The 23,459-nt window shown below is 35.6% G+C and overlaps 1 protein-coding gene across 1 annotated transcript in view; it reads right to left on the bottom strand.

The window, feature by feature from the left end:
- Positions 1–23,459, bottom strand: part of ELP4 (elongator acetyltransferase complex subunit 4) — a 202,204-nt gene that overhangs the window by 92,856 nt on the left and 85,889 nt on the right. Inside the window, exons 8-9 of the mRNA XM_045825782.1 lie at positions 19,458–19,566; positions 15,352–15,458 (exon numbers count right to left, since the gene is read on the bottom strand). Coding sequence (XP_045681738.1) covers positions 15,352–15,458; positions 19,458–19,566 — 216 coding nt within the window. The remainder of the gene's footprint in view (positions 1–15,351; positions 15,459–19,457; positions 19,567–23,459) is intronic.

Raw genomic sequence — 23,459 nt, 5'->3', positions numbered from 1 at the left:
TGCCTAAGAAATTTCTATAGTCTTTAAAAATAAAATGAAAAATAACAAGACTTCTTGATCTATAGTGCCCAGTTGAACTTGCTGTTTCCATCTACCAGTTACATATACCAGGTAGTGTGGATAGTAAGTAGCTGATCTTTGATGGTATAATTCTGTTGATAAAATCAATACTTGCTAGAAATACATCCTTATGACTCCATTATTCAGTCATGAAAAGTTTAATGTGACATTTTAACCTACTGTACAGTAAAATAATCTTAAATAAATTATGGTAAACTTGAAAAATCACATTTAATGTTGATTTTATCACTTTTAATCATCTGAAGCTTATTTGTAAAATCAAACATGCTACAAATAAAAACATTGCATTTTAATATTTAAATGTATGAACCTATAATCCATAAAGCATTTTTACTTCAGAAATCAAGACTATTAATTTAATATTTCTAATTGATATATTTTTTAAAGTATAAAGATTCCTTTATAGGATGTTATAAAAATTATATGAGCTTTATGCCTAAGATTTTAAATAAATGTACAATAATGAAATGTTCAATTTAGTGTTTTATAAAAGAAATATAAATCTGAGGAAAACCAAGAATATGTATACATAAATATAAATTATAACTGTTTCTCATATACTAGGTATTTATTATGAACCAGTGATATACAGAAAAGATCAATTTTTGTGTGGCTTCAGAAGGTACATTTAATACTAAGAGATGGGACATTGCTTTAGCATCTGAAATAATTTTCTATCATTGGATTTAGTAGAGACTGATGTGGGGTACCTCTAAGGAAGTGGGTCCCCCATAATTACAGAGAGGCTGGGTGCACACAGTAATAAGTTGGTTTTGAAGCACTTTAAACTCCATCCTGATTTTAATCTTTTAAGAAACCTAGGTATTTCATCAAGAGTCACACCTGCATTCATTCTCAAAGTGCAAATTATACATAAAATGCTTATATGAATTAATATTACTTAAGTAAAGCTTAATATTAAGCTTTTTCCCCAATTGAAAATTGGCTCAGTAAATTTTCCTTAAAGTATATGGCCTTCTAGAGTAGTTCTTCATAGCAAACTTTCTCTGTAAATGGCCAGATAGTAGATATTTTGGCCTTTTGTGCCATAAGATCCCAACTTAGTGATGTAGAGTGAAAGCAGCCATAGATAATTCATTAAGAAAAAAATCACCAGACCTGCCTGTGTTCCAATAAAAGTTTATTTAAAAAAAAAAACAGTGGAACTGGATCTGGCCCACAGGCCATAATTTACTAACCTCATCTTTTAAAGCCCCAAGGGCCTGGTTAATTTAATAATGCCTTCTACTTATCTAATTTTACACTGACCGAAGCATAAGAAGTTTTGTAATAAAATGATGGGAATGTTGTAATAACTGAATGCTAAAGCAAAGAAATGGCCAATATGGCCCCATGAAGAGCAGATCACATTTCCAAAACATCTTCACGTGTACTCTTTCTGTTTCTCGACTGAATCACACATTAAGCCAATAGGACAGGTGAAGAAATGCATTCCGTTATAAATTATGCACTGTAAAACTTTTCTTCTGAACAAAATTGCCCTAAATTTCTATTTGAACTAGAATGGTTTCCCAGGAGGAAATTCTCAAAAAGCTGAACGGAAGAACTAGGTTGGGATTTGTCAGCTCCCTGTGCACAAAGAGGCCCGTGCAAGGGATGCTCCTTCAGTAATGATAGTTCCAGATTTCGTTACATGTAGAGATTAGCTGCTTTACTGCTATGGTATATTTAAAGCGGAGCTGTAGAATATCCAAAACGTTGTATTCAAATCCCATTGTACACAAGTATTTCATCCCTAACTCATAAGTCTCACAAACCTTTCAGAATATTTTCCTGTTTAAAGCCAGAAAAACATACAGGCAATTAAATCAGCTCTACTGGCCAGAGGAGATGAGTCATATCAACAAGCCATTACTGGGTTGAAGGGGATTAGGAAGTATAGGTATTTCAAACCCAGGAGTCAGGATTGGTTCGTATTATCTCTGGTGTGTGTGTGTTGGGGGGGGGGAGTTTATTATACAAATTTGTAGAACTTATTATAAAATCTTTGAAGATAAAGCATTCAAAATAATTTTCAAGTGTCAACAAAATGACAAAAAGGAAATTATGCTTCAAACAGAATATCAATCACTTTTGTGAACTAAAAATTATATCCTATCTCATTTCCTATGTGGTATTTTTGAAAAGTACAGTTGGATTTATTTTCAGCAATCATAGTTCATTACATTATTAGCCAGTATTTTTGAAAGTTATTTTACTTATTCAAAACCTTAGAAGTACACTACCCACTTATGGAAATCACATTAGCATTACCAGACCACTCTGCATAGTCTGAAATGGCAAGGTCTTCAGGGTCATGCTCTTCAATTTGTTTTGAGCACTGTCACAAAGACATTGATTAGTATACTCATTCATTCATTGTTTTTTGAGCACCTGTATGATCAGACACTGAACTAGGAAAAGGAGACAGATACAATGATGAGTAAAATTGACAGAAGTTTAAAGTGCTTATGCCCCTAAATGAACCAGAGTTTTCCAAAGTTTCGATACTTCATAAAAGAGGTTTAAGGATGATACTGTCACTGTGCTAAAAAGTATGGCAGCAAAGACAGACAAAACAGCCAGGTTGGTGTGGCTCAGTGGGCTGGGCACCATCCTGCAAACTGAAAGGTCACTGGTTTCATTCCTGGTCAGAGAGCCTGCCTGGGCTGCAGGCCAGGTCCCTGGCTGGGGGTGCCCGAGGCAATGTAGGAGGTAAGGTGGTAAGGTTGGTAAGGCAACTGATGGACGTTTCTCTCGTACATCAATGTTTCTCACCTTCTCTTTCTCCCTCCTTTTCCCTCTCTAAAAATAAAAATAAATACAATCTTAAATAAAAACAAAATTCTGAGTCTTTAAGAAAAAGGCAAGCAAAACAGTGCAGAGTTGATATTCAAGAGCTAAATAACAAGCAGAGATTACTGGGATCAGGGCTTTTCTTGGCTACTTACTTTATGACTGGCATTGTTTTTATAGACCAATCAGTGCTATAGGGTGATAGCTCATTATTTATTTGATCCTTAATTCAAACCCATTGTTAAATTATTTTTGTTTGACCCAGAAGATTTGGTTTGGCATTGACTGCAATTTAGATCTTTTTTATTTCTGATAGTACACAGCAACCAAAAAGAAAATTAGAGTTTTGTAGTAGTTGTGTGTCTGAGAAATTTTGAGAAAAGAATCTAGAAAGGGTTGCATAAATTTAGTTCATTAGTATATTTTTACTAATTTGATTTCAGTTTAAGAATAAAAATGACATACCTCATAAATATATGTAATGTAAAATCTATGTGTATTAAAATTATTATAAGGTATAAAATTCTTTACATTATTTTTATATTTAAAGTCTATTTTATTGAAAAATCAGGTGACTGAATTCATTACTAACACTTTATTGGCATGACCATTTTTTCCCTAAGAGCATTGGAAAGATAATTACAATAAATCACTATCTAGTTTGAGTCCATTTTCATACCTATCCCTACCGGTTTTGAACTTCAATAAAGAAAAATGGAATATATACATCTTAGTCATTTTGAAACATGCTAATTTTATGGCAAAAGACATCTGAATACTATCACTGTGTGGTGTTTTTCTGTTATCTGTAGGTTATACATCTAAATAAAACAAAAACGTGTGTGTGCAAGCAGTTCTCCTTAAAAACTGTAGTCATATTCTAATGATTTTCTATAATTATTTATGTCAAGAATACATAGAATTCGCCCTGGCTGGCATAGCTCAGTGGATTGAGCGCGGGCTGTGAACCAAAGTATCGCAGGTTCGATTCCCAGTCAGGGCACATGCCTGGGGTTGCAGGCCACAGCCCCCAGCAACTGCACATTGATGTTTCTCTCTCTCTCTCTTTCTCCCTCCCTTCCCTCTCTAAAAAAAATAAATAAATAAAAAAAATCAAGTCTTTAAAAAACAAAAAGAATACATAGAATTCAAGAATACAAGAATACAAGAATTATTTGTCAAGAAAACCAAGTGCCAATGCATTTGGTTTTGATCAACATTTCAGCAAGCTGTCTGTAAAAATATTAATAAACTAGTATTATGTTAGCTTTTTCCTTTGCCCACTGAATACCACATAAGTTGACCCATTTATTTATAGGCTCAATAAGGGCAATCCATTTCATGCTATAGCACTGACCCTTAACAAAGATCTTGTAAATGAGTAGCCTATTACAATATGTACAAGTGACCTTTAATTGCACCAGTGGCTTTTTGTTACAAGGTTTTTCAATGCTACACCATAGCTACAGTGTAAGTTGGTAAAATATTTCTTAGGTTATTGAACAGAAATAGCAACAGCACCCCCATCCATCAAAATGTGTAAATAAAAAGTTTGAGGCCTTTCACTAAGTCTACACTATAATACTGTAATACCTCTTAAATATTGATCAGAAAAATAAACTGTTTTCCTAATTATACAAGAAATATTTGACATGCATACAACTTTGTTCTTAATGACAGCCTTTGGAAACAAAAAGTATTGTTTCACGCTTGAAGCAAGCCTCCTTATAACAGAACATTTTAATTTTAGTAAAAGACACCCCTTTTCTCTTTTTACTACACAACTACACAATTAGAACTGTATTTGGAAATGTTTGGTGAAGAACCATTTACCTAACAAAACATACTCAAATACTTTCAAGTGTACTAATATTAAGTAATATTTAAAACAGATTTTAAATAGAGTGTAGGGTCAGATATTTCAAGTGGTTAACTCAGAAATTTCTGAATGAGTTCAATATATTTTCACAGTCTTACAAAAACCCGAAACCTAATATTTAATTTCATTAACCATTCATATTGAGTATCTTATTTCTGGAAGGCTCACACGGAAAGGGTTTAGTGTGATTCTCTACAGCAGTGGTGGGCTGACCTGACAGCACCTGACAAAACAGCTCAGTGAGCTTCCCCGCGCTAGTGCACGGAGCCTGACCTGGCTACTCCACAGAATGTCTGCTGTGGCGTGGAGTTCTGACAGTAACAACTTTGACAACATTTTAATTTCTGCTTAACTAGAAGAACTGCTTTACTGGTTTTGTAGATAAAGGCATTTCCCTTACACCCCCGTTTCTCTTAGTTATTTATTGTGATCCCCAAATCCTACCTTTTAAAAACTAATAGTTTATATTTAATCTCATATTTTTAAAACAATTTCTTATTACTAAATTATAAGAAACTTTTTGGGTGATATTAATAAAATAGGGCAGCATTTTGCAATCCAGATTTACTGCCTGTAGATGGTATTCAAAGAACTTCCAATAAATAAAAGTTTTGTAACAGAAAATGGGGGTTTTAATAACAATGGATCAAATCTTCATTAGAATTAGTTATGATAAAAGAGAAAGCAAAATTAGAAATTTGAAAAATTGAATTTGGTTGACTCATATACACCTCAATTATCTCACAAAGATGTTTGATGCTCTAAAGATGATACATGTAAAAATAATTTATAAAAATATATGAAATAATATAGAAAGAGTAACTATTAGTAAGCTAATATTTGCAAAAGTACTTGAATGTATAATTTATGTGCATACAATAGTAATACACTGTAGTTAAATTTGGGATACTCTTGAAGCATACCAAAATAGTGGATTAGAACAAGGGAACTATTTCTTCTTATAGAATATTTTCCCCACCTATGTAGCAAAAACCCAGAAATCCTACAGAAGTGGATAGTGTTTCAAGGAATGGCATTATATTTTTGGCAAATTAATTTTTCAAATAAAAAAATACCTATCTGTACCAAAAGAAGCAAAATAAGGAAAAAGCAATTTTGCCACCCTAACATAGTCCTATCTATATTATGCATAAAACATAGCAAACTATTATATAAGGGCAAAGTTATGATTAATCCAACCTGAATTTTACAATGTATTTTATTAAAACAGAGTATAAATCCTTGCTAGAACAAAAGAACTTTTAACTTGAATGTGAAATAATTTATATGGCCTTGACTGGTGTGCCTCAGAAGGTTGGGTGTTGTTCTATAAACCAAAAGGTTGCTGGTTCTATTCCTGGTCAGATCACATGCTGGGCTCGTGGGCTAGGAGGAAACAGATCATTTCTCTTGCACATCCATGTTTCTCTCCTTCTCTTTCTCTCTCCTTTCCCCTCTCTCTAAAAATAAATATACAAGATCTTATATATTATATATACATATGTGTATTTACAGACACACACATATGCATCTGTCCAGGAAAAGTCCAGCCATTGTTGATATAATGAGAACAGTTTGCATGATATTGAAGTAACCTTACAGCTGAGGAGAGTGGACTGGAATGCACATGTGTGAACAATGATGACTTCACTGTACTAGTCAGTACGGGCAGTAGACACTATTGAGTGAGCATGTGTGCTGTGTGGCTGTTGAATTCAAAATGACTGAGCAAGTAATGCAATGAATCTGCATCACATTTTGTGTTAAGCTCGAATGTTCCTCCTCAGAAACTATTCAGATGAGTCAGAAGGCTGCAGCTATGGGCAACTGGTGATTGGCAGCTTCATCACGACAACACGCCCACTCCTACCTCACATCTCCTGCAGAGTGTTTCAGTAAAACGTCAAATCACCCAGGTGACTCAGCCCCCTATAGCCCAGATTTGCTGCCCTGTGACTTCTGGCTTTTCCCCAAAACTAAAATCAACTTTGAAAGGAAAGAAGTATCAGATCTTCGATGAGATTCAGGAAAATAAGACGGAGCAGCTGACGTAATTAGGAGAACTGTGTGATGTCCCAAGATGCCTACTTTGAAGGGACTGAGGCGTCATTGTCCTATGTGCAATGTTTCTTGTATCTTCTTCAATAAATGCCTCTCTTTTTCACAGTACAAGGCTGGATATCTTCTGGACAGACCTTGTACACACACAGACATATTTTTTTGTGGCTTGTCTTTTTTAATCTATCCAGGCAGAGGCCTTCTGGCTTATGTACTGGAAATGAGTTGGCAGTACACCTTGGGGTGTCGTAAGTAGTTAGTAGTTAGGGAGAACGGGCTTTTTGAATTTAAGTGTCATGTCTGTCAGTGATCAACTCTGTGATTTTGGGTTAATTAGGCTGCTTAGTCTCTTTGAACCTTAAGTTTCTTCATTTATAAAATGTAGATATTAATGGTATATGGTAGTTATAATATCAGTGAGGTAACAGCCACAAAGCACTTGCAATATTCCCAGTCTCCTGTCAAAACTCAAAAAAACTTTTATTTTTAATAGTAATAATAATAATAATAATTAAAAGAGCTCCTGAATGTGTTAACTTTCCAGCGTAATTCTGCACACAAAGTCAGGAGATCTGGATTTATCCCTGGCTCTAAACACAGCTCTCTGACTTTGGGAGGGTTATGTGACTCTTTCTATTACCCTACATTAAAATGTGTGTAATAATGCTGTGGCAAGGGTTCCCATGAGAATCAAATAAGAATTAAACATGGCCATGTATGTAAAAGCACCCAACACAAGGCCCAGAACAAATGAGAGAGCCAATACATGTTTTTAAATAACTTTATTGTAAACATGATTTACTTTAAAAATAATATTTTAAAAATAAATATTTATGGAATAACTATGTGCTTAGGATCTAGCTGCGAACAAGGCAGACTATGTCTCTACTTCTGTGAAGGTTATGACAGGTCAGGTGGAGTGAGGTTGGTAAAATAAACAACCGTCAACAGCTGTAAACAACTGTAGTAATACGTAAGTGTTACACTGATAATTAAAATACAGTGAATGATAACAGGTCACTGAGTGAATACTCCAGACGAGCTAGTCAGGGAAGACATCTCTAAGAAAGAGACTGAGATCTTAACCTACAATCCAACAAGAAAAAAAAGCAATGAAAGGATTGGAGAGATGGATATTCTGGACATCGGCAGTGCAGAGAGACACTGGGGAGGACCTAAGGATGTTTTGGGTACAAAAGCATCCCCAAGGCTACCTACATCAGCCACATATGTGAGACCATGTACCACAAATGTGGATGCCATATTTTTTACGCTCTATATTGCATTTGTTACTCTTCTAGGCACCCTGGAGAATATAGTAGTAAAATACACTTTCTTCTTACCCTCTAGCTGATGAACTGAGTAAGACAACCAAGATTTGTCATCATCTTTTTTCTTTTTCTATCTTCCTTAGATAGAACAATAAGTTTCCGTGGGAGGAAATGTTTCGGGGAACATCACGTAAGCCGGGCGAACTCTGCTAGAGCAATTCTACATAGGTTGTTAAGAAAATCCTGGACCCCTGCAATGCAATTTCTTTTCTTCTCTTTTTAATTTTTTTAAATTTACTGATTTAGAGAGAGAAGAAAGGAGAAGGAAAAAGAGAAACATCCATTTGCTGTTCCACTTGCACACTCATTGGTTGATTTTTTTGTGTGCCCTGACAGGATTAAACCCACAACCTTGGCATACAGAGGTGATGTTCTAAGCAACTACCTGGCCAGGGCTATGCAATATAATTTTCCCAGAGCCACACCATACAACATATAGAAATCTTTGTATCTGCAAAATTGTATTTACTTTATTTTATTTATCCTTATCTGAGGATATTCTTCATTTCTCTTAAAGAGAGAGAAAGGGAGAGAGAGAAACATCAATATGAGACAGAAGCATCAATCAATTGCCTCCCATATGTGCCCTGATTGGGACTGACCCCTTAACCTAGATATGTGCCCTGATGGGAATGGAACCTGCAACCCTTTGGTTACAGGACAACTCTCCAAACAACTGAACCACACTGGCCAGGGTTGTATTGGCAGAATTTTACAAGGAGAAGAGATCTTCTATTCTTTGTATTCTTAGATGGTGATGAATCGGTACCACCCTGGTCTCCAAGGTAAGACTGCTGCACACAGGTGCCAGAGAGTCTCCATGAGAGACTCAGAGACTGAAGCCTCTTTTGAAAGATTCTCAATATTGGACTTGTGCTTTGTGCAACTATCTTGCTATTCAAATATATGCTTTCCTTAAATTTCCTTAAATTTAACGAATTATAAGTTTAATATCTAAGGTGTTACAGGTGACCATAGAGAAACTTTTAAGATATGTTATAGCCAAACATGAATTTTCTCTTCCTTCCCAAACGGAGCAACGATGCTCTGCCAGCCGAATTCACGGGAAGCACATGGAATGAACACAAAAGTGAACAGGCCTCATGCTGCCGAAGGGAAAGTCAGCAAGATGGCAGCTGCAATCACTCGGAATAATACTAAAGCAGCCTTGGGCTTTTCTCGGAATGGAAACATGCCACTGTTACCGCAATATTCCAACAAATCAGAACGCAGAGAAAAGAACACTTATGCAATCACATCCTTCAAGGGCACTTTACTCAATATTTAAGTGGAAAATAATTATAAAGAAATTTCAGAAAAATTGTCAGTGAACATAAATGACTCAGGGAAAAATGTCTTTTTTTTCTTTCAACGCACTGAATAGATTTTTATAAAGGTTACCATTTAGAGACAATTTCCTTTTACAGTCTCCTTTAAAAATTATTAATGTAAAGATAAATTTTTACAAAGTGGTAAGTGAAAAGTCTGGGGTTCAGGCTGCCAGTAAGAAATACTCATTCCTGTCCTCCCCACCCCCATACAGTACTAGTATTTTGGAAGTTTGATCAAAGGGCATAAGTTTTCACAACATTTACATAGGAAGTTAAAAAAAATACCTCAAATATTTGGGGAACTCACCTAATCAGCATACTTTTAGCATGTGTCTAGTCGTGTAGCCATCTTTGGTCAGTCATCACAAAATCAAAGGCAAATTGTCATGACTCAACCCTAACTTTAATGCCGCATGATTGTGTCGTGTAAGCTTGTTTTGTGTGAGAGCTGCTGCGGTTTTAGCAGGGAGATTAACGACCGGACCTAAGCTGGCCTCCAAACCTCGCCCTGCTGATGCCTCAAGCTCTTTGAAGTCAGACCATCATACCTGGCAGAACAACAGTGGGAACTAGGATGGTGTCAGATCTAATCAAGTTGTTTGCTGCAGCACAGCTAACTATGGGGTTCACTAATTGGCCCAATTGAGGATTATACCTTTTGCTACAGATTCAAGACAATAATTTAGTTAAATGATGTTTTTTTTTCCTTATCTCTTCTAATTAAGATTCCAAAGTGGGAAGAAATAGGATTAGACACAGTCTCAAAACTGTGTTCCCCTTAAGGTGGTACGCAACTTTGATAGGCTCACTACGACACGTGAAATATGCAGAGTGGAGGGTTAGACCCACTTCTGGAGATTCTGTACATCTGTCATTTGGGAATTAAAGTGTAACCATGGGGGTGGTAATACGTTCAACGTAAACACGTAGAAAATAACATTTCCATTATTAAAGAAAATTAATTTGGATTAACTTGTGACAAATGACTTCATCCATATAGAAATGTCTATATTCTGCTTGGATTTTCCTTAGCTCACTGCAGTGATATCTGGGAACTGAAGTGCTAACCAGTGTTCATGGAGGGAATCATTATCAGAAAAGGTATTGTAGGCTATATGGGCCCTGATGCCACAACTTAATAATGCTCCCCAGCCAGACAATTACGTTTCCATTATTATATACGAGTGACATAATTGTGAAGTGACAAGTGAGTTAACTATCCCTTTCCTTGACCTCTAGATACAGTAAATGGAGCCACCTTTCTACTTGCCATGTAAGAAGTGAAAAGGCTGCTGACAAGATGCAGGGAAGTAAGGACACCTAGGACTCAAGTCATCACGCAACATCCCAGGCTGCCCAACACCGTCATAGTGACCTGACACCCTTGTCATTTGCAAAAGTTCATGCTCTTTTAATACATAAAAATTTCAAATAATTGTACTGAATCATATCAAGTACACTGAAGTATTATTAGAAAGCTAATTTATATCGATGACATTCTGAATTTATACTGATATACTCATTTCAGTCTTAATAATTAAGAATGAATCTACTAAGCAAGTACATCAAAAATTATGTTACTTAATAAATACTGGTTGATCTGTTATTCTGTGAGTGAAAGTTCTTTGTGATTGGAGAGGTACTGGGGTCCTATATTCTGAATTATGGGCAAAGTGTGACAAGATAACCTTAAGTAAACTAGATTTACTGAACTCTCGATATTCACAGAGTGTACAAGAACTGTATAGAAACACTATTTTTTAACATAACTACTGTTTTGGGACCAATTAAAGCCTACATAAGTACTATTTATCCTTGTATTGAAAATCTGCAGTGAGCGGTATATGTCTTCGTATACTTCAGTGTTCTTCAGTAACCACGTTTTCTGACTTGAACACAGAAACACTGAATCTTAAATCTGGAAAACTGTCCCCTACCAACACAGAAGCCCTAGTTGATAGAGGTTGTAACTACATTATCATCATTTGTACTAGAAAATGCAATTGCTAGAACATGTTAAGATATGATCAAGTTGAACAATACGGAATGAAAGTAGCAAAACACTACTAAATCCCCCAAAATGCTGCTCCTGTGATATCATAAAATTAAATGCAACCACATTTCAAATCTTGTTTATGTATTATAATTACATCACAATTATAAATATAAAAAAACTGATCAATGGAAACCCCATTATTAGAGAAATAAAAATTACAGGAATTGAAAAGAATACAAGTATAAGTAATTGATTCAGCTTGGAAGTGAAGTGATACATCCTACAGGAGTTTCCTGAGACGGCAGTGTTTATAGGTCACGACCAGTGGAGCTCACATAATACCTGCAGTTGTATTTGAACTATTATTAAAACTACATAATTTATTGATATGACATATATTTCAGCAAAGATTTTATAACTACTAAGTATATGACTCTGTTTTTAATTTTGGGATAGCAACAAAGATGAAAAAGATATAGTTTCTGTATGTTGTGTCTATTATTATATGTTAGTTATCTTTATAAAATATTTAATCAGTGCATAGAAAATATCAATAAGTCAGTAGAGCACCTATTACATAAGAAAGGCTCAGTACATAAACGGTTGCTTTGGTTGAACGGAGGCTGTGGTAAGGAAAGGGATTAAGTGGTATATTACGAATAATCAAATATGCTAAAGAGTCACCATGCACAGTTTACAAGGATTATCACTTTTCAGGGAATTGGAAAGTCTTCTTTTAACTGTAGTCATATTGAATTGACTTTTAAACTTTCTCTTTTACTGATCCAGGACGTATGCCAGGATTTCAGTGTCTTTACTGTAGATATGATTCTGCTATGGTTATTGTACAGGGGTGAATTTATAGGGCTTTATAGTCAATGAATATTGACTATAAAGATATAAGATATAGATAAAGATATAGATATAAAGATAAGATAAGATAAAGATATAAAGATAAAGATATAAGATATAAAGATATAAGAAAAATCTGCTGTGGCCAGATAAATGCTTCCACCTGATTCTGGACAGTACCGATACACATTCCAAGGAGGAGGAAATGTTCTTGGCCTTCTCCAAGTCATTCAAAGACATTAGAGACTACTGGGTAAAGTCGCTCTACCTTTTAAAGGCCCCTGATGGCCATTAGTAAAAACAATATTCAGTTTGTATATATAAAAAGGGCAATGATTTAAGAAATCAAAGAAAAAGTATCCTAAAAATGGAGATGAGAGTGTCTGCCTGTTTCTTTTGGCCTTTAGACCAGGTGATCGACAGTAATTTCCAACATGTAACAAACTTACCTGTGTGGAATCAGAAAAGTTATCTCTGCTTTACCCGCTAAACCACTTTTCCCTTCTAAAAGTAAGATGAAGATCCAATGCCTGGTATATTACAGCCTCAGATTTTACAAACTAGTAGAGCGTACATTTTATTATTTTTTAAATACCAGGGAAGTTTTAAAAAAAACAGTTATTTGTTGTACATATCAAAACACTGTCACTTGGTAGGTAATTTCTTCTCCCAACATAAAAGTACTCTTGTTTCCATTGTCTAGAATATATCACCGAAGACTTGTTATCTGTAGGAACATGTACGTTCCTATAATGTACAATGCTGTATTTAAGCATTAGTCTTACACAAATCACATAATTTTATCCTATTGTGATTATACCTATATGTACTTTTATTAGGTTTGTTTAATTCTTTATATTTTCTAATCATCAAATTGAATTTTGTGGCATTAAGTTATATAGAATAAGTTTATATATGTATGTGTAAATTTATGTATGTACATGTATGTGCATATATATATATATATGTATACTCACACTATTGATTTGGTTATAAGCCAAAAAAGGTAAAGAATTTGATTGTATTAAATATTAACTTAAAAATATCTACTAGTGTTTTGTTTTCAAATATTGCTTCCAAACCACAGAGTCGCCAATTATAATGGTTCTTTTAGTTCAGAACAGTGGGGAGAGAAGAGAGGAAATGGAACAGAAACTCTTGTGGTTAATAAACAATCTTCCACCAGCTTCAATGGTAAAACGCACCCCTGTTAGAACCTGAAGTTATTGAGAGCAGAGGTCTCACTTGAAATCATGTAAGTCCTTTCTTTCTACCTTCTTACCCCCAGATAAGATTCAGCAGGTGTGAGCATGTGCAGGTATGCATACGCGCGTGTGTGTGTGAGAGAGAGAGAGAAGGAATAAACATGATTCATACTATTCTGCTACTTTTTTCCCTAGGTGCAATATTCTTTTTTCACTAAGGAATGTCCTTGCTTACTTTCTATGGTGATAGGCATGGTACCTTAGACCTGGTTGTCAGATGCTCACCTTAGGAGAAAGTTTCACATGGAAAGAAAAACTCACATCTTTCATTAAAAATATAAATTCAACTTAAAAGAAAATGACCAGGCATGCTCTCTTTATGATACCAACAACTGTAACTTCACATTTATTTTCATAACTATATATATTATGGTAAATTTCTCAATAACCTGTCAGAAAAATGGAAGCAGTGTTTGAACAATTACAGTGTTGGGTTCCATTTCAATGGTTTCTTTTGAGAGCTAAACCAAATTAGCTCAGGAATCAGTATTTCTACACTCCCGTTCTTTTGGCTTCAAGTGGCTTTTGGAGGGAGTATCCCCAGAAGAGAAACTTCTAACGCTCCTGCAGAGATGACCTGCTAGAAGAACTGGCTGCCTGATTAACTATTAACTGCTCTCAATAGGATTAGATAATTAAGGACATTGATGACCATTAATTAGGAGGAGGGCACATTAATTTGTCACTGGATAGGGCCCTTACGATGATTTATAGGTTAGTGCTACTTGCAAATGTGACGGGAAAGAGAAAAAGAGAGAGAACCATTAAGTTACGTTATCAAGTGGCCAGCTAAAGAGGGCAGGGGGTCAAAGAAGGGCCAAAGTGGTCACTTAAGGGTGAAGTCCCAAACACCAAAGCAGTGCCAAGCCACATTGACCATCATTTGGTGATGAAGTTAAAAATATGCTAATTTATTGGTGGCAATTCTCTCTTTTTATGGTTTCAAGCAGTTAAGACAAGTGGCCTGCTTAAGAGCTTTTCATTTGAAAAGAGATTAAACAAAATGGTTTGTCAAGGCTGCTTGGCTGTTTTATGTCTTTGTTAAAAAAAAAAATTGCACCGCCTATACTGATAACTATCACACCACCCAAAAGCCATCTCTCTCTGAGCATTTATTCCGTTAATAAATACATCAACCCTAATTGCTTAATAGTGCTATGTTCATTTGCTCTTTAGCAAGATTAAGTTGAAATAAATCTTTTGTACTACCACTTTCTGTCACTACTACTTGCATAAAGGTCACAAAAACAGCTGAAGTTTTGTGGACAATTTACTTAAAGGAAACTGGTGTAAATGAGAACACTTTGTTTTATTCGGCATGGAAAACGGAAAGGTGAGTTCACTACTAGTGAGAGAACTGCTTGTAGAAGGCATGTAAGGGTCCTCTTCTCTTAGCCAGCCATACACAACTGTGGGTAGCATTCACATTCCATCCACAAATAAGCACAGCTCACTAACATTTAATTAAATATGCCTTTGAGGGCCTTGAAAATACACACCTCACACTCATCATGTAAGTTTGGAGCTACTGTTAATAGACATTTGAAACAAAATCACTTTTGCTATACTCTCTCAAGACGTTGTTAAAGAAAAAAATAGGATAGTCTAAAGAATTATCTTGATACACCAAAAATACTTAAAAACATTTAGCATGAAACATTTAAGAATTTCACTTAAGAAAATACATATGTATATACATTACATATATTAACAGATACTATTTACCTCAAAACTGAACTGAAATACAAAAATTCTCTCTTACCTCAATGGTGAATGACTTCCTTTTTAATTTAAAAGCCAAGTCTTTGACTTCTGACACGTCACAAATCAAGTTATTAAGCCGAGGAATCTGCCGTATGTGAATCAAACCTTGTGGAAAGAAAATTAAAAGGGAAAAAATTAAAAACACTGTCATTGGATGCATAAATTAGAGTCTTACAGCAGAATCCTGTAAATTTACACACAGGCACCCTCCCCTTTCAAAACCGGAGCTTACTACCAGGAGCAATGAAGCAAATGGTGTGATTATACTCAAGTAATCAAGCAGAATAAGATAAACAGAAATCCTTGTGCGAGGAAAACTAATTGCACTTCGGTACAGAAGTACAGATGTAAAGAAGGATCTTAATACTTGTCAAAACTACAGCCGGTCTGTGTGTGATTTTCTCTTGTATTTACAGTAAGCAAATATGGCTATCACCTTGCATGCTGCCCACGGCACCACTGGGTGATCTTTATTTTATTAAATGCACCAGTAAGCAGCCAGCAAAACAAGGCTTACGGGTTACTGATAACCAGTGAGGCTCTCGTGAAAAGTATTTCATCTTGTACCTTATCAACAACTTGCACGAACCATTGAAGAAAACTACATTTTAGAGCATCCTCTAGAATCAGACGTTAATTTCTATGCCATTCCACGATACTCATTTCTGTGCATGTTAGACCTTCCTGTAGCTGCTATAAGCTTCCTAACAGTGCTAGGTAAACCATGAGCTTTGGCTTCTTGCAGGAGAAACACTTGCTAATTTTTTCTGACAAGGGCACTGGATGGCTTTTGTGCAGCTTAATGCAGTTTCTGACTAAACTAGGGGTCATTTACCACAGATGAAGACATGAAGACTCCTCAGTGCGTCTCTCTGCCTGACTCAGCCCATATTTAAAAATCACCATCCCAAAGACACTGATCCCTAAACGTGGGGGAAGAAGACAAACCAAGATGTGAACAAAGTAGATAAATCTTATTTACAGAACTGCTCTCTAGCATAGAGCTTTGTGTGTGTTTGAGTGCTTAGTAACGTATGTACTTGTTTTAGCTTAAACGGGTAAATTGCTAGGTGCTTTACTTCAGAAATGGCCCTTTTAATAATAATTCAATAAAATATCTGGCTTCTTTTTAAATTAAAAAATGCAAAAGGTGTTACATTGAGAAGATAAGTTGGTTTTTTTTTAAATTTATTCACTTTTAGAGAGGGAAGGAAGGGAGACAGAGAGAGAGAGAGAGAGAGAGAGAGAAACATCAATGTGCGGTTGCTGGGGGTTATGGCCTGCAACCCAAGCATGTACCCTGGCTGGGAATTGAACCTGTGACACTTTGGTTCACAGCCCGCGCTCAATCCACTGAGCTACACCAGCCAGGGTGGAGAAGACAAGTTTTTAGATACAAATTAAAAATATCTCATGCAGAGCTATTGAGTAAAATATATTAGCAATGAGCGTACCGTACTTTCCTTTGCACACTTTTCATTTTAACCTTTCATGTTCTTGCTAACTATTAGCTAATAGTTTAGCTAACTATTAAATCAGGAGGCCTTACAGAGTGAATGAATGATTCATCAGGTCCTTCTTGTTCATAGAAACTTTATTGGTCATCAGAACTATTGATTTTTGCAGAATAATTGATCAATTCAGAGATTTCAACACAAAATGTCCGTTTTTAACCCTTGAAATGTCTTAAAGTAAGTTTTTTAGAATATAGCCCTAATCGGTGTGGCTCAGTTGGTTTGAGTGTTGAAAGGTCGCTGGTTTGATTCCTGGTTAGGGAACACTCCTGGGTTTTGGGCCAGTCCCTAGTTGGGGTACGTGTGAGAAGCAACCTATTGGTATTTCTCTCGCACACTGGTGTTTCTCTCCCTGTTTTTCCTTCACTTCCCCCATCTCTACAAAAATAAAATAAAATTAAAAAATATATAAAATACAATTTTACTAAATTCACAAGGTCATAGTACTTACAAATGATACCCAGATATAATCTATTGAAATAATATTTAATTTGAGTAGTTTTAAAAGAAAAGAGAAATAATAATAGATTAAAGAAAGAGTTTGCCCATTTATACAGTAAGTAATTCCTAGGGATGTAGTGTACAGCACAGTGACTACAGGTAACAATACTGAACTGTGCATTTGAAAGTTGCTAAGAGAGAAGATCTTAGCTCAGTGGATTGAGCACGGGCTGCAAACCAAAGTGTCGCAGGTTCGATTCCCAGTCAGTGTACATGCCTGGGTTGCAGGCCATGACCCCCAGCAACCGCACATTGATGTTTCTCTCTCTCTCTCTTTCTCCCTCCCTTCCCTCTCTAAAAATAAAATAAATAAATAAAAAATCTTTAAAACTGGAACTATGAGTGGTGGTGAATGTTAGCTAAACTTACTGCGGCTATCATTTCTCAATATACACATATACATCATCACTATGTTGTACACCTAAACCACATACAATATTATATGCCAATTGTAGTCATTAAAAATAGAAACAGTTTAATCTTAATAGCTCTCTTCCAATCATAACAATGCTATATTAAATGAGTTATATATAGGGTCTGGGCGTATCCCAGATGCAAACTTCAACAAGTAGACGAACACAAGGCAAATGGTTTTATGTAGCTTTGTTCACAGCTTATAGTTTATGAACTTTTAAAAAAATACTTGATTGTTATTTTTTAAAGGTTGTGTGCTGACTTCAAAGCAGTGACAACCATCATGTAGAGTACAGTATAATCTTTTCATGCATGTGTGGACACTGGCAACTGCCCTAGTCCTGCAATCGCAGCCTTGTAGTAGACCACAGGTCTCCAAGTTAGTGCAGTGGTCCCACAACAGTACCAGCAATAGTCAATATTCACTCAGAATAGGTAAACAGCTAATATTCACTCAGAATAGGTAAGTAGTTAATATTGTTCAGTTTAGATCTACGATACGCATAATTACTAAACCTTTCCTATTGCAATAGTTCTATGTAAGAATCTTTATTTAAAAAAAAATCCCTAAATCAACCAAATGACTAAAATGCTTTTAAAAGCTTCAAACCATGGAAGTTAAAAAGTCTGATTAAGTGTCCTGTGTTTATACTAGGGAGGTGATATTTTAAGAGTCTCATGCTCTACCAACTGAGCTAGCCAGGCGCCCTTGGTGGGGATAGTTTAAAATTTGTTCTTAACACAAACTAACAACAAAAGAGTACACAGAGCAAAGTCCAAATATGATCATAGATTCTCACTTTCTGAAAATGTTATTGACTAAGACTTTTAAAACATAATGCACCCTGGCTGGTGTAGCTCAGCGGACTGAGCTTGGGCTGTGAACCAAAGGGTCACTGGTTCGATTCTCAGTCAGGGCACATTCCTGGGTTGTGGGCCAGGTCCCCAGTGGGAGCCATGTGAGAGGCAACTGCAGATTGATGTTTCTTTCCCTCCCTTTCTCCCTCCCTTCCCCTCTCTCTAAATAAGTAAATAAAATCTTAAATAAAACATAATACAATATAAATTTTACTTTTTATTTACCATATAGCTAAGCTTCGTAAAGTATAATACTGTCTACAAAGCTGTTATTATTAAAATTAATATACTTATTTCAAACATGGCTAATAAGTACGACTGATTTCACGGCAAGTTTAGGCCACTGGGACAAACAAAATGTAAATGTGAGTAAGCCATGCCTTAGAACTAGGGTTTGATTCCCTTTTTTGTTTTGTTTAAAGACTTTATTTATTTATTTTTAAAGAGAGGGGAAGGGAAGAAGGAGAGGGAGAGAAACATTGACGTGCGAGAGAAATATAGACTGGTTGCCTCTCATATGTCCCCAGCCTGGGGATATGGCATGACTGAGAATCGAACCGGTGGCCTTGTGCTTTGTTGGATGACACCCAACTCACTGAGCTGTACCAGTCAAGGCCACAGTCTTAATGTAGTCTATAGTCTTAATGTAGTTTGCTGACATGCTGCCATGGAAGACTTGTCAGGAATAAAAAACATTTAACAGACATAAAATAAAATGCATGCTACTTGACAATAGGTATTATGATTGGACTAGATACTTTTAGGTACCTTAGAAGCAACCATGACATGCTCTTCTCAGTATAAAGGTGCTGCTTACCATGATAATCCTTATATAATGGGTTGGTTTCTCTGTCAGAACCAATAAATGACTCCAGATGAACTACTGTATCTGACAAGTTTGTAATACGAGCAATAATTGCTTTATTCTGTAAAACAAGAAAACAAAAACACTCATGTTATGTTTAAAAACATAATATGTATACAGTGCCATTTTGCCATCTCAGTGACAAATTATAAAGCTGAATGACCATGAAGATAGTGAGAAAAATGACTCAAAAATTAAAGCTGGCACAGGCCAAAAACTGGATGAAACTATGCCCTTCGTTGAAATTTCCAGCCCATGTAGGTATTCTATTTTAAGTCAAAGAACTTTAGTTTTGGTACAAAATACAAATTAATTATTTTTCTCTTGTCTTGTTGGACAAGGCTACCTTTATGCTGATAAACTATTAGTTTTCAAATTGCTTTAGTCATTGCCCATTGTGAAATCTGATAGGCATCAGGATTCAGGAGCAGTAGACACTGCAGCAAAATGTGTAAGGCAAGGCCCTACTGTCACCTGCCACCTGGGACCAGGTCCTAGCCCTGTAACAGCTGAGGTCCTCTGTCACATTAGAAACAGAAGGGTCTAGCCTTTAAGAGGCTGCAGCATGGCTGGCTCTGGAGTCTTCTGTTTTCCCCTTCCAGATGCAGCTATTTGGCTCTGGAGTAACAATCAAGGCAAAGAAAAGACAGTAGGTAACTAGCACTAGACTAGGAGCACACCCTTTGCTTCCCAACACAACCTGATATGAACCAAAAGTATTGCTAAACAACACATCTTTTAAAGTTACCTTTTAAGTGGCAAACTTCTAAAATACCTGGAATTTCATGTCTTTAAAATACAATTATTAAATATCATATAAGTTTCCTTGAATTATTTGATTTAGTGGAAATGCAGTATTTCTTTCAGTTCGACAAGCTGATTAGGTCAGAAAATTGTTTTATAAGCTATAACATCCTAGAAAAAATGTTGCTAGTAAGAGCTAGATAAGTTGAAAACAGTTATTGTTTGTAAACATTTTATAATTTGGAAATTTTCACTTTATACACTGGTAATGTCCACCAGTTTTAAACTCATCTTTAAAAAAAGGATGAACAATGAAAAACCGTCAAGAAAATTTATTAGTCGGATCTGTGTCCCATTAAAGAAAAGTCCAAATATAATCAAAGTTGTTCACTTTCTGAAAATAAGATTGACCACTCAGCTTATTTGTATCCCTCTGTTTCTTAAGTCCTTGTGTGAAGATTGTGTAAAAAAGAAAAATTAGAGAGGGCGGGTCAATGTTACCTGAATCAGCATGAAATACATAAATAGCCTCCGCCACTAAACATTATGCTGAAATGACTGGCTAACTCACACCTAGGGCACTATTTGAAACTCCTCCATAAGTAGAAATGTGTGTTATATAAAGAATGCTTCAGGTTTTGAATTAGTCTCTTAAAAGGAACAAGTAAAAGTAAGTATTCTTCATTGTCTTTAACACTTTTAATCACGTGGGCACCAAGTACAGAAAAGCAAACATAATGTGGAAATGCCTGTTTCTTCTGAGGCAATTTTTCACTCAATGGTGAGAAAATAATCCAGATTGATTCTTTACTTTCAGTTCTGTGCCACAGGGGATGGTCCTCCTCCAGGAATACCAGGGGCTCCAGAGGCCATAAGCACCGTCCTCTCAATATTTCTTTAGCCAAAGACCATTATATCAAATTCATCCAGGTTGGGTTTCAGCCAGTTATTCTTCACCCAAACAAAAATGTCTGCCAGACATTCCAACAGCTGGGAGACAGTTCACAATGAGTCAACTTGAAAATGATTCATTGTGCTGAGTACTGAACAATGTTGGGGTGGGGGTGGGGTGTGGCTCAATTGGTTGTGAGGATGAGAACGAGCGGGAGATGAAGAATGGCCATGTGGTTCTCCGTTAGGAAGAATATTAGATAACAGCCAGCAGGCTCCTATCATGTTGTTTCTGGGATGAGCTCAACTGGGACGAGTACGGCTCTCGTGGACCCTCAGATGAACAAGCACTTAAAAAAGGCTACTGACAATGTTTCTTAATCAAGAAAGGTCAGATTTCCTTTTATCTATAAATAGAAGACTAAGCCTTTGTATCTAAATATCTGAATCTAAAATAATAAAAGTGAGTTTTTGTTAGAACTCAAATATTTAGGATTTCATTGATATAAAAGTAGGGCTCTCTCAATTACTCGAATAATAGAAATTGTGAGGTTTAAGGATGGGATTAGCCTTCCATGCTAGTAGGAGATAAGCAAAGTCCTGTGTATTTAATGGTCAACCTGACATGTGTTTATTTCAAAGAGGGTTTCCTTCCTTAATTTAATCTTAAAATTTATTGGTAACCCATTTAACACCGGGTAATATTTCTCAACATTATAGGGATTTTAATAAGGTAGTTTGTGGGAGATTAAAAAAGTTATTTCCACTTTGCAAAGGAAAACTAATAAATTCCAAATATAAAAGATATGTATAAAAAAGATGTAGACTTCAAATCTCAAAACTCAAATGTATATTTCATTTGTCATATTTTTAAGTTCCACAGGTTTATATCATAGTTATTAACTACAAACACAATTCTATTTTGAAAGCTTTCATGAAGTATTAGCACAAGAATAAACTTTGAATCAGACTATAAACAGAAAGTAAGTTACAGTTAACAGTGATCTTACTCCCTTCTGCACAGAAGTTTTGGCAAACAGTTTATGAAATGTGGCAAACCAATTAATTGTGAAAGTTGTAAAGACATCTGAAAATTTCTGTAGAATAAAAAGCACTGGAAATTACATAACATCAAAGTTCTGATTTTATTTTAATTAAAGACTCAGATAGTCTTCCAATTATTTGTAAAAGCATAGGAGATATTTGGGTATGTAAATGTACATATTGTTTTAAAAAGTTAAAGTAGGTTACAGATTGCTGCTGTACTTCCAAGATTCGTAAGTGTGGTCCACTGACATGATCATACCTTCAAACCACTCCTGTCAAACAGCCTTCACATTGTAATATTAACACTAAATGGTCTTTTACATAAAGGGAGGTGAATTTACTTGAAAGAATCTAAAATTAATGACGGTAAAAACAATCCTTAGAAGCACAGCAATTACAATGCACTTTGGGAAGAACAGAATAAGTTGGACAGTAAATTGCTGTAATATCACGGGCAGTGTTCAGAAAGCTTGGCATCACCATCCGAGCAGAGGCCCTGATACTACTAGACCTTCCACATTCTCATCCTAACAGACTCTAAGTGTGTTTATGATACTAGCTAAGACACAAAACCTCTTTGGCCTACAGTATATGCAGTTGGAAATGGAGAAGCAATACTATGTTCATCAATTACTTAGGCATACATTTGAACATAATTTTTAAAAAATTTTGAAGTCATTACATTATAGTTCCCAATAAGGAACATTTGAATAAGGATATTTGTTATTCACCGGTATGAGTAAATTAATGATTATGCTGCATGGATGGCCTAATGACATCACCCACGTATATACAATTACACTGCCATCCCTCCTCCTTGCCCATCTGGATGTGAAAATCTAGGGTGGCTCAAAAATCCTTCTTATGCTCACAAATCTCCCTTCACTCCTGGGTGAAAGTTGTCAGCTCTGGATAGTAGCCAAGACATGACTAGGAGGGAAGCCAGGAGAGAAGAGAGCCCGTGTCCAGGAGTTTTAAGAGTTTGCTGGCAGCCTTAAATAGCATTGTATTAAGTTACATAAAAGGCTCTTATAACATTCTGTTGCAGTGTAATTTCTTAATTAATTATTTAAAGTTTATATCAAATGCTGTTGCAAATGAAAGGCAGATCAGATTGTCCAGCTGGCTACCTTCATATTCCAATTTCACAAAAACTTGATTTTTTAAAAAATTTTTCCATGTTTGGTTTCATAGAATGTTTCCTCTTTGCTTTTATAGAATGGTAACCTCTTTTTACTAGGACATACCAAATTCATTAAATAGATTTTAAGT

The sequence above is a fragment of the Phyllostomus hastatus genome, unplaced genomic scaffold (genome assembly GCF_019186645.2).
Source record: "Phyllostomus hastatus isolate PE091 unplaced genomic scaffold, TTU_PhHast_1.1 phas_scaffold_585, whole genome shotgun sequence".
NCBI classification, from domain to species: Eukaryota; Metazoa; Chordata; class Mammalia; order Chiroptera; family Phyllostomidae; genus Phyllostomus; species Phyllostomus hastatus.
Note: the sequence above shows the minus strand (reverse complement) of the source record. Positions and strands in the feature narration are given on the sequence as shown.